The sequence below is a fragment of the Penaeus monodon genome, chromosome 18 (genome assembly GCF_015228065.2).
Source record: "Penaeus monodon isolate SGIC_2016 chromosome 18, NSTDA_Pmon_1, whole genome shotgun sequence".
Classification (NCBI taxonomy): Eukaryota; Metazoa; Arthropoda; class Malacostraca; order Decapoda; family Penaeidae; genus Penaeus; species Penaeus monodon.
Window position 1 is genome coordinate 24694940 of NC_051403.1, and position 15000 is coordinate 24709939.

At 36.6% G+C, this 15000-nt stretch overlaps 1 protein-coding gene across 2 annotated transcripts in view; it reads right to left on the reverse strand.

Moving 5' to 3' along the window:
- LOC119584344 (zinc finger E-box-binding homeobox 1-like) overlaps window positions 1–3378 on the reverse strand; it is a 19869-nt gene extending 16491 nt beyond the window's left edge. For both annotated transcript variants that reach the window (XM_037932904.1, XM_037932905.1), the window contains exons 1-2: window positions 3306–3378; window positions 1155–1201 (exon numbers count right to left, since the gene is read on the reverse strand). In XM_037932904.1, the coding sequence (XP_037788832.1) occupies window positions 1155–1187 (33 nt within the window). In that variant the 5' untranslated portion in view covers window positions 1188–1201; window positions 3306–3378. The remainder of the gene's footprint in view (window positions 1–1154; window positions 1202–3305) is intronic.
- Between the last annotated feature and the right edge of the window lie 11622 nt (window positions 3379–15000).

The following is a 15000-nucleotide window of genomic DNA, read 5'->3' on the forward strand; positions in this document are numbered from 1 at the left end:
CTCTCTCTTCCTCTCGTTTTCATTTTTTTTCTCTCCCACTCTATCACCCTTTAACCTCCTTTCATCCCCCCCCCTTATTCTTCTTTTCCTTCTCATTCTTCCTTTTCTTTTTCTCTCCCTCTCCCTTTCCTTTTCCCTCTCCCTCTCTCTCTCTCTCTCTCCCTCTCATCCTATCCTCCCTTATCTCTTTCATCATGTTCTCTCTTCTCCCTTCTTTTGCCTTCCTCCTATTCGCACCCCCCCCCCTCTGTTTATCACGTCTTGCTCCATTGCCTACTGGATTCTCCGTGACGGAAACTGAACCTGTTTCTGTACTTTCACTACTAAACGTCATTAACAGGAGATTATGCTTTTCATTTTTCAGAATACGGAAGTAAATAGATAAAAACGGAAAGGAGGCATGTGTTTTTTATCTGACAAGAACTTAAAACATGCGACTTTATAAATAGAGAGACAGAGAGAGGGCGTGAGTGAGAGAGAGAGAGAAAGAGAGAGAGAGAGAGAGAGAGAGAGAGAGAGAGAGAGAGAGAGAGGAGAGGAGAGGAGAGAGAGAGAGAGAGAGAGAGAGAGAGAGAGAGAGAGAGAGAGAGAGAGAGAGAGAGAGAGAGAGAGAGAGAGAGAGAGAGAGAGAGAGAGAGACTGACTGACAGACAAAACCAAAAACAGAGACAGCGAAACAAAATGAAAAAAAAAAATGAAAACTTGAAAATAAGGACACGTAACGTAACAAAGGTGAGCAAATAAATAAATGAGAATGAATAACCTGATAATGATATAGGAAAAATAAATAATAACTGAAATACAATAGGTAATATAGGAAAAATAATAACAGTTTTAATACGGGGTCGATAATATAAGAAAATAAGAGAAAAATAGTAAAAATAATAATAATAATAAAACTACATATACTACAAAGATAAATTCTTGGATTGTGAAATTATTTTCATTCATACTTTTAATTCATTTTTCATTCATAATTTCAAATGAATTTTAATGCAATTTTCATTAACACACTCAATTTAAGTTTCATTAATACTTTTAATTTAGTTTTCTTCTTTTTCATACCTTTGATTCCAATTATAGTCTGAACTTAATCTTCATTCATATTTCAAATGTAATATTCAGTGACTAATTCTATATTCACTGTAACTTACCAGAGCCAGGGCCAAAATAAGTGTCAGTCTCATGATGATTGTTAAATCTGCAAAGAGAGAGAAAAAAAATCAGATTCTTTTCGTTATATGCATAATGGCATAATCGATATACAGTGTTTAGGATAGAGACAGTTTAGTATATATTATGAATGTGTGTGTGTTGTGTGTGTGTGTGTGTGTGTGTGTGTGTGTGTGTGTGTGTGTGTGTGTGTGTGCGTGTGTGGTGTGTGTGTGTGTGTGTGTGTGTGTGTGGTGTGTGTGTGTGTGTGTGTGTGTGTGTGTGGTGTGTGTGTGTGTGTGTGTGTGTGTGTGTGTCTGTGTGTGTGTGTCTGTGTGTGTGTGCGTGTGTGCGCGCGCCTGTATGTGTGTGTGTATGTATGTGTTGTGGAATCTATAACCTAAATTCTTAATTTCCTTTACTTATTTATTTATTTATTTATTATTGTTTTATTATTATTTTTTTTTAATAAAAGAAAGTACCTATCAGAAAATAATGATAATACCTATAATATTAAAAGAAAAATAAGTTACGAAAAATTTGTTAGCCCAGCGAATACCGGAACTTGGTAAAGAATTTACATCTGAAGAATATTACGAGTTTATGAATAGTTTATGCGTGTGTATTTGTTTGTGTTTGTCTGTGTGTGCGCGCGTTTGCTCAAGTGATTACATCCGCGTCCGTATATGTCTGTGTACGCGTGAAAACACACACACACACACACACACACACACACACACACACACACACACACACACACACACACACACACACACACACACACACACACACACACACACACACACACACACACACACACACACACACACACACACACACACACACACACACACACACACACACACACACACACACACACACACACACACGAATCATTATCATAAAAGAACACGAGGTTTACAAACAAAAGAATGCAAACCGCATGCGCTTAATGGTCAGGTCAGCCGGGCAGTACACACGAGTATGCACACTGACATAAATACACAAACGCACACGCACACGGACACACACACGCACGCACACTTACAGCTGACGACATTCTTCATTCTTTCGCCTGCCAAAAAAATGTAAATAATGTTGGGGTATGATGTTTTGATTTTGACATAGAATTTGAAGTGAGAGAGGTGGGTGAGAGAGAGGGAGGGAGGGAGGGAGGGAGGGAGGGAGGAGAGAGAGAGAGAGAGAGAGAGAGAGAGAGAGAGAGAGAGAGAGAGAGAGAGAGAGAGAGAGAGAGAGAGAGAGAGAGAGAGAGAGAACAGACAGACAGACAGACAGACAGACAGACAGACAGACAGAGGGAGAGAGAGAGAGAGAGAGAGAGAGACAGAGAGAGAGACAGAGAGAGGGAGAGAGAGAGAGAGAGAGAGAGAGAGAGAGAAGCTAAAAATGGTGCCCTAAAACAAACAGAGAAACACTAACGAACTAACTAACAGACAGACAGACATTAAACAGAAACACAAACACACAGACATTAGACAGCATAAACAGACAGATATTAAACAGGATAACAAACAGACAGACATTAAATAAGAGCACGAACAGACAGACATTAAATTCAAACACAAACAGACAAACAGTGAAATGACAAATGCGACCCCGACACGTGCTTTCACATATCAAGCATTCTCGTTTTCCGTGTCCAGTGCTCGTCTGCTTCCGTCTTCCTGACACAAGCACTCGCAGATATAAAGTGATTTTTAATATACTTTTTTAATATCTGATACCGTATCACTATATTCGTTTTTTGCTTTTTTTTTCCTGTTAAATCTTGCAGACTGGCAGTGCAATATGAATTACTAAATCAATGAAAAAAGTTAATTCGTTACGTTGTATTTGTGATTTTTTTTTATCAGATATGGGTTTATTTTCTGTAAATGTGTAACTTTTTACCAAATCATGGCATTTCTTCATTGCAACGACACGCCGTTTAACTGTTAATGTAATGACTTGTCACTGACAACATTAAAATTTGATACTGATATGAGAGAAATTGAAAGAAATACGATAGAAATATACTCCACAAACGGTTTTACTTTCGGAAATACTGTCTCTAACCAACAAAACAAAAAAAATAACACGAATATAACACACTTCACATACACACACACACACTCAAACACAAGTCTACTAACCCAGAAATAAGCAAGAGCGCAAAATCCAGCTTCCTCTCTTCGCGTGTATGAGGTAACTAGCCCGTCGCGAAGGGTCGAGCTGCGAGATTGATGCCGGGAGTCCACCGCGCATGCGCAGTGCCGAGGGAGGGGAAGGAGGAGGGGCAAAATGCATTCTCTTCTTGTGCCTTTCCTCTCGATGAATGACCGTATTTACATCCTTTTCAATCAATAAAAAAGTTGTTTTAATTTCTCTTCTATCTTCCTAAGGTGTTGATTTATGTTTGTATTCTTGTTACCTTTGAAGAATGTAGATTTCCGAGGGCGTTGTGAGTCAGCGACGGTGGGCTGGTCGCCCCTCCCGAAGCTTTCTCTTGGCATCCTCACGCATGGATGATTTTTTTGTTTCTATCCCTCTTTCTCTCTATCTCTATCTCTCTCTTTCTCTCTGCCTCTCCTTCCGCCCTTTCTCCTCGCAACGCTAACGCCCACGCAACGCCCTGTTAAGACAGTTTAAACGCTGATATTAAAACACCGTTTTAGATTTCCCAAGTTGTAAGGCAAAGATCGAGACACTTCTGTTTGCCAATTCGAATGCATTAATTTTTTGGAGCAGAAATTATTTTCTCGAAAATCAGGAAAGAAATTGATGAATATGTAACAATTATGTAAATTTAGAGGCAGAAATTTCTCTCAAATTGCTAAGCAGTCGTGAAGGGCGCGAGACGGAGACAGGAAGGGCGTGAAGTAATAGCGAAAGGTATGGTTTTCTATCTAATTTAAAAGGACCACGAATATAAAGGAAATTCCTGTGTTTCTTTGTTTCTTTCCAGTCCGATTAAAACTACAAGTAATGTTTACAGATTCACACTGATAAGTTAAAAAAAAAGAAAGATAGAAGTAAGAAAAGAAAAAGAAAAAGAAATATTATTATATATATATATTATATATATATATATATATATATGTATATATATATATATATATATATATACAAATATTTAAATTGAATTCATCTTAAGATTAAATTATATATATATATATATAAATACATATTAATACTGAATATCTAATGACTCCAATAAAAACTGGGAAATATAAACTTAACATATTAATACTGATATCATCCTCAATATAAAACTGGACAAAAATAAATTAACGATCTATAAAGTTCGCCTACGTATGCACAACATATACATATAATAAATTATACAGAAACATAATACATATATAATATATATATATATATATATATATATATATATATATATATATATATATATATATATATATATATTGTGTTGTGTTTTGGTGTGTTGGGTGTGGGTGTGCTCTGTGTGTGTGTGTGTGTGGTGTGTGTGTGTGTGTGTGTGTGTGCATGCTGTGCCGTGTGTGTGTGTGTGTGTGTGTACGTAGATAAAATAGAAATGGTATAATATCTTTTAAGGAACCAAGATCACAGAATCAGCAACAAAAGCAATACGTGACAATAAACAAGCCAACCAAACAATCAAGCAAAGAATAAAACAAACAAAAAACTAAAAACCGAAGTCAGCAACATCATCAACAACAAAAACAGTGACATAAAGCGTTACGGAAGGTAATAATCCAGAGAGCGGAGGCGTAACATTAGAAACAAAAAATCTGTTTGATGTCACAGCAGATCAGCAGTTGCGAGAGATTGCAAACTGGACCATGGCGGAGCGGACCCTTATCGTACTGCGAAACTGAAGATTGCAACTTGTGCAAATTTCTTTATATATCTATTTATATATATATATATATATATATATATATATATATATATATATATATATATATATATTATATATATATATATATATATATATATATATATATATATACGAGATACTTCTTAAATTGAACTTAGAAATATGAACATACATAAAGGAAGGTTCGTAAAATTATGCGTGCGTGCATGCGTCTGTGTGCGTGATGTGCTTGTATGGTGTACATAGCATATGCTAGGTGTATGTGTCGTGCAAGTCAAGCCGTGTCGATGCATAGAAGTGATGAGTTAGGACATGCGAAGTGGACAGCATGTTAGAAGATCGATAGTTACGTCGTCGTCAAGTGGAGTTCCGAAAGAAGCGAAAAGGCGAGGAATAGCACAAAGAGGAGGGAAATGTTCGCTCTTTTATTCTGTCTCTTTCTCATGAGGTCATGGGGAGAACTTTCCGACGAAGAGAGGAAGCATGCCGAGAAATGCGGGACAAGCATCTGTTAGAAAAGAATCTACTCTTGTTTATGTATTCTCTCTCTCTCTCTTTTATCCTAGTCTGTCTTCTTCTCTCTCCTCTCTCTCTCCTCTCTTCCTCTCTCTCTCTCTCTCTCTCTCTCTCTCTCTCTCTCTCTCTCTCTCTCTCTCTCTCTTCAGGCTTATAAAAAATGGAGGTGAAGTTGCAATTACATCGTTTGTTCGACATAACACTTGACAGGTCGAAAGGCCGTCATTATCTTTTTCATCATTAACAACAACAAAAGATATTACCAGCAGATTTTATATTTTATAATGTCATTTCTTGGTTCTTGAGTTGCAATTCGAGTATTCTAGACACAATGATTCTGTCTGACATGATTCATATAAATACAAATGTGAATTGCAGTGTTTTTTTGTCGCGTTTATCAGTGCTGGTTTAGACATTTATTTTTTCCCGCCAAAAAAACGTGATGGGATGACGAGCCTAATTGCTTTCGCAATCGCGAGAATAATAACGATATCAGCTGGATTTTAAGAATAGATATTGATATGCAAAATATGTTATTTTAGGGCTGCAATCAAAGATATTTCTCTAGTGGTGATTTTTAGATGCGTAACTATTATAAAACCTCTTTGACAGAGGCAACTAAATTACACGTAGATTGTATTGATAAAAAATGCCGAAGCTATTAGTCTGGATATTAAGCTTTTTATAATCATAATTTCTCTGTAAGTATATCATTGCTTGAACTTTCATATAACTGGTGTCGCTTTTCATTATTCATCTCTTTATCTCCCTTCTACTCTATATTATCTTCCTTCTTCCCTTCGTTAATTTCTTCATATGCTAGTTTACGCTTTCATCATCATATCTCCATTTCTATTCCATCTTCATTTCTTATACGACAAAGGTGACACAACATTTTTTTTCTTTTTTTCATTCTCATCCTCACATCTTGAAAACTTTTCCATAAGCCTACCTGGCACGGTGCAATGGACTGTCACGGCCGTAAATCATATGTGTTCTGGCACTCTCTCGCGACACCTGGCACCCGCCCGTTTCAGAGGGAGGGAGGGGCGATGAAGTCAAAAATGGTGTGTATGTATGTTTATGTGTGTGTGTGTGTGCGTTGTGTGTGTGTGTTTGTGTGTGTGTGTGTGTGTGTGTGTGTGTGTGTGTGTGTGTGTGTGTGTGTGTGTGTGTGTGTGTGTGTGTGTGTGTGTGTGTGTATGTGTGTGTGTATGTGTGTGTGTGTGTGTTTGTATGTGTGTGTATTATGTATATATATATATATATATATATATATATATATATATATATATATATATATATTTATATATATATACGTATACACACTCACACACACACACACACGCGCGCGCGCATACACACACATATCTTCGCGCGTACAGGTAAACAAACTTTGGACAGTTGGACTGATACTTACACATGCATATGCGTCCTCCACAAGCACTAAGATACATACTTACAAAGACACTTCCGCACATCTGACACATACAGACAGTGTCTCTTTATCGTATGTATTTACAAGCACTAGATTTTATTTTCTCTATGTTACTCAAGAAAAGTATAACTAATTGTATAAAAGAAGGAAAAATGTAGAAAATAAATAGATAAATAAATAAATAAATAAAAAATAGGGGAAAAAATTGTACATCGTGAGAATTCTGAGAAAGCATTTGTTATTTTGAAGGAAGCTAAAATTAGTGTATTTTTTGGGGGGAAATAACTTCGGTCGTTTGTTGTTCGTTTTAAAGACTTAGATAGATTGTAAGAGGTGTGTGTGTGTTTTTTTTGTTGTGTGTGTGTTGTGTGTGTGTGTGTGTGTGTGTGTGTGTGTGTGTGTGTGTGTGTGTGTGTGTGTTGTGTGTGTGTGTGAAGGGAGAGAGTGAGAGAGAGAGAGAGAGAGGAGAGAGAGAGAGAGAGAGAGAGAGAGAGAGAGAGAGAGAGAGAGAGAGAGAGAGAGAGAGAGAGAGAGAGAGAGAGAGAGAGAGAGAAGAGAGAGAGAGAGAATGAGAGAGAGAGAGAGAGAGAATGAGAGAGAGAGAGAGAGAGAGAGAGAGAGAGAGAGAGAGAGAGATTGAGAGAGAGAATGAGAAAGAGGATGAGAGAGAGAGAGAGAGAGAGAGAGATAACATCTATTTTTATCATATATAATGCACATCATCACACCCCAATTTACGCAACAGAAAGAAATACAAATCTTTCTAATCAAGTATTCAATCACCCGAAAGTTGTTTACATTTGTAGAAATTTAGAGAGTGACAGAGAAACGGAAAACGGGGGGTAGGGGGGAGGAGGGGGGGTGGGGAGGAGATGATAGAAAGAAAGAAGAAGGAAGATTCAATATACAAATAATTTCGGTGCGACAAAGAAAAGAAAGAGAAAAAAAATAGATAATTAAAAAGAATAAATAAAAAACGATTGAAACTTTATTTAATAGAGCGTGTTCGTGTTCACGTGCAAGAGTGACGTTTTCTAAGTTCAAAATGAAAGTTAGCTTTGACTAAACTTTATTTATTTTTTATCCAGTTCAATGGTTAATAGATTTATGACGTTTATAGTCTGTAGTGTATAGTATATATGGGGTGATGGTGTGTGTGTGGTGTGTGCATGGTCGTGTGTGTGTTTGTGTGTGTGTGTGTGTTGGTTGTGTGTGTGTGTGTGTGTGTGTGTGTGTGTGTGTGTGTGTGTGTGTGTGTGTGTGTGTGTGTGTGTGTGTGTGTGTGTGTGTGTGTGTGTGGTGTGTATTGGCATGATTTCTGTGTGTGTTTGCGTGTGTGTGTGTGTGTGTGTGTGTGTGTGTGTGTGTGTGTGTGTGTGTGTGGTGTGTATGTTTACGTACGTGCTATATATCTGTTCATGTTTGCGTGCGTGCGTCTGTGAACAACATTACAACAGTCATTCGACCTGTATGAAAAGTGAAAACTATTTACCTCCTGTTATATTCCGTTACATAACATTGTAATCAAAAACACGACTATATATTCCTGTTTCTGCACTGACCTTTCAAAATGGCTCATAAAAAAATCTGCATGATCTGCCATGTGTGGGTATTTCTCAAACGACTTATTTTTTCTTTCTTTCTTTTTTTCTGTCTTTCACCTTTTTATATTCTCGTAATATCATAGCAAGAATATATAAGTGATTATTATCATCACTTGTTATCGTTGTATCTTATAGCTGTTGTTGACATGTTTATTTCATTATTACGATCGCAGTAGTACTAGAATCTGCAACATTAAAAGTGGTAGTAGTTGTAGTAGTAGTAACAACAACAGCAATAGTAGTACTAGTAGTTGTTGTTGTTGTTGCTGTTGTTGCTATTGTTATTGTTGTAAAGTGGTGGTTGCAGCAGCAACAGTATTAATAATAGCAGTGGTGGCGGTGGTAGTAGTAGTCTTAGCAAAAGGAGTAGCAGTAGTTGTAGTAGCGGCAAAAGTAGTAGTAGTAGTAGTAGAAGCAGCAGCAGCAGTAGTGGTAGTAGTAACAAAAGTAATAGTAGTAGTAGTAGTAGTAGTAGTAGTAGTAAGAAAAGTAGTATTAGTAGCAAAAGTAGTAAAAATAGCCGTACCATAAGAAGTAATACTATAATCACCATCAAGAAATCAACCAAAAATACACTTCGAAAAAAAAAGAAAAACAAAAACAGATTTCGACCCCCACTCGCTGTTTGTTTCCCCTACAGAGTCGAAGCTTCAGAACTCACTGAAGCAGCAAGAGAGAATGGTTCGTGTGTTTCGATGATTAACCCCTGAGCGAGGAGAGAGACGCTGAATACCTCTAATTAACGGGGATTCAAGGTGTGTGAAGTGTGTTTTATGGAGGGGAAAAATGTATTTGGTGACGGAAATACTGAGGAAAAAAAACGTATTTGTATTGTCTGTTAAGGACGCTTTTACATATTCTGAGTGGGGGAAGGGAAAGAAAGAATTCAAAAATATTTAAGAGAGGTTATTTACATAAAAAAAAAATATATATATATAATTTAGTCGTTTTTTTATATTGATAATTGCAGTAATAGTGATCAAACGATTTCGCTACTTATACATCTTCACGATATTATCAGTCACCACAAACAATCTCACACAGATATCAAATTGAATTAAAATCTAATATTAAAATAACTACAAATAAGTGCGATCTGTAACACGCGCGCCAGGAGAGTGGAACAGCCCGCGGCTCTTCGTTCGAGTAATCCACCTCCCTCCTTCGTCACCTTCTTTCGCATTTACTCATTAATTTATTTATGAGTTAGAACAACCTATCTTGGGAGAAAGGTGTTTGGCTCATCGATCTTGGAAGAAAAAGAAATATTTCTGGAAACGCGAGAGCTATTTTTTAATCATGGGTGATTTAGCTTTTACATAAATCTTTGAGCGGGAGATGGAGATGGCGTGATCGTGTGGGTTTTTGTTTCGTGAAGATGTCTTTGTTTGCAACCTTGATTAGAAATCGTTGTAAAAAAGATTGTATTTCTACCAAGTTTCAATTTTGTCTTGGTCATGACATACATGAACGTGCGGGTTTGTAGTCTTTTCTAGACAAATTAGAATGTTTTCTCAAAGAAACTTTTTTTTTTTTACTTTTCTTCTTATTTTTGTATTTATAAGGTTATATTTTCTGTCTTAAAGGGAATGAGAATATTATGTTACTAAAAATAATAATAATCATTATTATTTAATCAATAAAAAATATAATAAAGTGATCTAAGGCTTTCTTTTTCTTTCTTTCTTTTCTTCTTATTCTCCATTATCTTTTTTTCTTCATAATCTTAATTTTTTTCACCCCTCATCTTTTTCTTCCTTTTCTCCGTCTCTCCTCATCTTTCTTCATCTTCTTCTCCTCTTCCTCCTCCTCCTCCTCCTCCTCCTCCTCCTCTTCTTCCTCCTCCTTCCTCTTCCTCCTCCTCCTTCTCCTCCTCTTCCTCCCTCCTCTTCCTCCTCCTCCTCCTCCTCCTCCTCCCTCTCCTCCTCCTCCTCCTCCTTCTTCCTCCTCTCCTCCTCTTCCTCCTCCTCCTTCTCCTCCTCCTCTTCTTCTCCTCCTCCTCCTCCCCTTCCTCCTCCTCTCTCCTCCTCCTTCTTCCCATTTCTTTTCCATTCATCGAGCGAAGATCCATCCTCCATCCCATTTCTTCTCGTCTCTCCTTATCGACCTTTGTCCTTTTTGGCCATTGATCTGAGGAGAAGATTATATATTCCATTGTCTGGCATCCTCCTTTCCTTTCTCGTCTCTTCTGTTGTGCGTGTGTCTGTGTGTATGTTTTTTTTTGTGTGAGTGAACATACACTCACATTTCTCTGTTGCTCGCTCTCTATCTGTTCGTCTGTGTGTCTGCGTATCTCTGTTTATCTCTATGTCTATCTTTATCACTAAATACCTCTCAATCCATTTATCTGTGTCTCCATTAATCGATCTATCTACTTTTCTGTCTGTGTCCGTGTATGTACATATTTATGTGTGTAAATACACAGACGTGTGTATGTGTGTGTGTGTGTGTGTGTGTGTGTGTGTGTGTGTGTGTGTGTGTGTGTGTGTGTGTGTGTGTGTGTGTGCACGTGTAAATATATACATACACATTTTACTTTCTCTATCCTCATTTTCATCGCCTCATTATTTCCATCTTGACTGCCATGCAACTCGCTCCTTCATTCTCCCTCATGAACAAGTAGCAACGCCATTCACGCCCTCTGCATGACATTAAGGAAGAAATGAAACCTCGCAAAAGACGCAAACATATTATTTATTAAATAAAATATCTTGAACTCCGCTTCCCCCTCTGTCTTGACGCGAATGTGTATGGCAAAGATGAGATAAAGATAGAGGAAGATTAGACATATAGTGAAGTAAAGATGAATGGAAGAAAAGAATGATGTAAGTCAACGTATATATGGAATTATAGATTATTTATGTAATAAAAAAAAATATGTGTAAGTAAAAACGTTGTATACATATATGTAAAAAAAAATATGCATGCAAGTAAAAAGCATACATGTAAGTAAAATGTATACATGTAGGTTGTAGGTACAAAACATATGTGTAAGTAAAAAGTATATCAAGAAGAATATTTTGAATAAAATCTAATTATGTGAAAATGTATTTAAATGTAGCAAAATATTAGGTATCCATATAAAAAAACGTAAGTAGGTAACGGAAGCATGTAAGTGAAGTGTATACATGTAAGTAAAATGAATGTCTGTTAGAATAAGTAAATAAAAAGTATCTATGTCTGTAAAATGGATATATAGGCAAAATATGTATGCATATATGTACGCAAAAGATGGAAGATGTGTCAGTAAAAAGTATATATGCAAAAATATATGTGCGAAATAGACAGTGTGTATGTATGTATTGCATGTAAGAATATATATACACAAAAAAGTATATATATAAGACTATACAATGCAATATATATATACATATATATGAATATATATGTATATATATGTATATCTATACTTATTTGTATATATATGCATATATATGAATTATATATATATATATAGTATATATGTAAAAATATGTATATAAATGTATATATGTATAATAAATGAAATGTAGTCTCGTATAAGAAATAAAAGTAAGAAAATAAATAAGTAAATGCGATATATTCAAATTCGCTTAGAAAAGAGCGTTTTGCTTTCCAGAGCGAAAAGCAGTGCGTGCTTCCAGGAACTAAGAGTCAGATTCTCAAACACGAAGATTTTTTTTTTTTTATTCTTATGCCGTTTTTGTTTCTCTCTCTCTCTCTCTCTCTCTCTCTCTCTCTCTCTCTCTCTCTCTCTCTCTCTCTCTCTCTCTCTCTCTCTCTCTCTCTCTCTCTCTCTTTTCTCTCTCTCTCTCTCTCTCTCTAATTCGTAGACCCTTTTCATTATCACTTTTTTTTTCGATACCTCTGTTTTTTTTTCTCTCTCTCTCCTCTTTTCTCTAGATTTGTTTCCTTTTCGATCTCTACTTGTACTTTCGAGAAGCAAGAAAGTCTGAACATGCGAAGATGATGATGATGATGACCGTGGCTTTACTTCGCGTGCGGGGGATGACTCAGCAAAACAGACCATCTCCACGCATAGAATAAGAATTTTTTTTTTTTCTATATATATATTTTTTTAGTCTTTTTGGCTTTTTTTCTCTTTGTTTTCTCTTTTGTTTATATTTTTTTTCTGTCTGAGGCTTTCAGTGTTTTTTTATGTTTTTTTTTCTTTTTTTCTGGTTTTGTTTCACTTGTCTGAGATTTTTTTTGTTTGTTTGTTTGTAGGTTTTGTTAATTATTTAGGTCTATCTGTAGTCTTTTGTCTGGATGTTTCTGCTATATATGTATTTGTGTATGTATGTATGTATGTATGTGTGTGTGTGTGTGTGTGTGTGTGTGTGTGTGTGTGTGTGTGTGTGTGTGTGTGTGTGTGTGGTGTGAATCTAATTAACCATATTCATACATATATGCATGTATGTATACTTGTACACATATATGTACAAATGTATATAACTATACAGTTTCTGTCTACCAGCACACCCATGAAAATACTGCTACATACATACTGTGTGTGTGTGTGTGTGTGTGTGTGTGTGTGTGTGTGTGTGTGTGTGTGTGTGTGTGTGTTGTGTGTGTGTGTGTGTGTGTGTGTGTGTGTGTGTGTGTGTGTGTGTGTGTGTGTGTGGTGTGTGTGTGTGTGTGAATGCGTGTGCGTGTATGACAAGTGAGAAGAATATCAGGCCTGAACTTACCAAACTTGCGTTACTAGAAAATAGTTTCGAAAGAACGTAAAATTACAGACGGATCTCGCACGCCGGTTCACCAAGGCTTTCAAAGATACAGTATTCATGTAGGCAAGTTTCCAATTGCTAATCCGCTTTTCTCCGCTGTACAGCTTAGCAGGTTTTGCAACATGACTCTTACGTATAATCTAGAAAGTCTCCTCGAGTGAAGTGACAGATGACATGACATCGAAAGTGTCCACTACGTCGACGATTTTTTTTTAAAGTGTCATCTCCGTTATAGTCTTTTGTATTCTACCTTTTTTCTCTCTCTTTTTTTCTTCTTCTTCATTTGGGAATTCTGTGTAATTTCGCCTTATGCAAATTTCGGAATCCACGGAAATTTGCATATGCACCCAATGCCCATTATCTTCTTTCAGAAATGCTGAAGTTTTACTCCCTAAGAAAAACAAAAACGCCATGACGATCACATGACGTCACTGCAACGGACGCTCCTGATTGGCTGGCGACCGAGGGCTCATCAATGGCGTCCCGCGGGTCATGATGAACAGGTGGTTTGTTGTCGACTCATTCTCACTCTTGATCTTACTGCATCACTTTCCTTTGCGGCTTGTCTTGATAACGCATGTACAACAGCGTGGTTTGTATGGTTACAATTTCTCTCGTTATGCGGAGTTCCACCAGACGGGTTATCTCCGCCATTACCGTGATTTGAATCTTAACGGTTTTAACGGCTGCCATATCCACGTGGCAATTATATAGGCAGTCTTTAGATTGCGTTTGTAATTAAAGGAAGGGATGAAGCGTGCTTTGTCATTTTCTTGTTTACATGGTTTAGGATTTTAAGACAGGTGTTTGTAAATAATTGTGCTAATGTAGGAAGTGGTTTTTGAAAGCAATTGCGACTACATCAAGCTTAAAATTTTATCTTTTTAATTCAAACTTTCTATTATTTTGCTATATATTTTTTTCGCCTGATACTCAAATTCCATTGTTACCTTTATTTATTATTGACATTCATCATTACCGTCACTATATTACGATTATACTAATCATCACAAATATCATTACGATTCCATTATTATCCCTTTTTATGATTATTCCTTTGTAACTAGCATTAATAACTATACTCAAACAGATGCTACAGCTCAGTGGTAGAGCACTGGCTTTGCAATCGCAAGGTCCTGGTGTCGCGCCCGGCCGCCCCCCTCTGTCGATTCAGCTGTGAGTACTGGTGTGCTGACATTAGCATGCTGGGGTCAAAGTCACGGCGGAAGGGAACTGGCCACCCTACCGCATCAGCTTAGTAAGCATGTTCCTCTGTGGGTACGTTCCTTACGCCCACTTGGATATGGAACAACCTTTGACTTTGAAATATGCGCATTAGTTATGGCATTACTTATGTTTCATTTTCGTTTCCATTATGATATGAGGCTGCACTAATTATTATTCATCAATGATGCTATTATTAATTATCATTCATCAATGATGATATTATTAATTATTATTCATCAATGATGCTATTATTAATTATTATTCATCAATAATATTTTTATTATTCTCTCTCTCTCCTAAAGAAGAATATAAACACGATATCTTTTTTTTATCAGCCTATCTTTTTTATGATCATTCTTCGTTGCCAAGAAATCTCTGCAATACGCAATGAACTAGCAAAAAAATACGAAATCATCAATATATTGCAATCATTACAAACACGCGAAGTTTCCAAAGATGTGATTCCTTTTAGTCGCGGATTTTTGC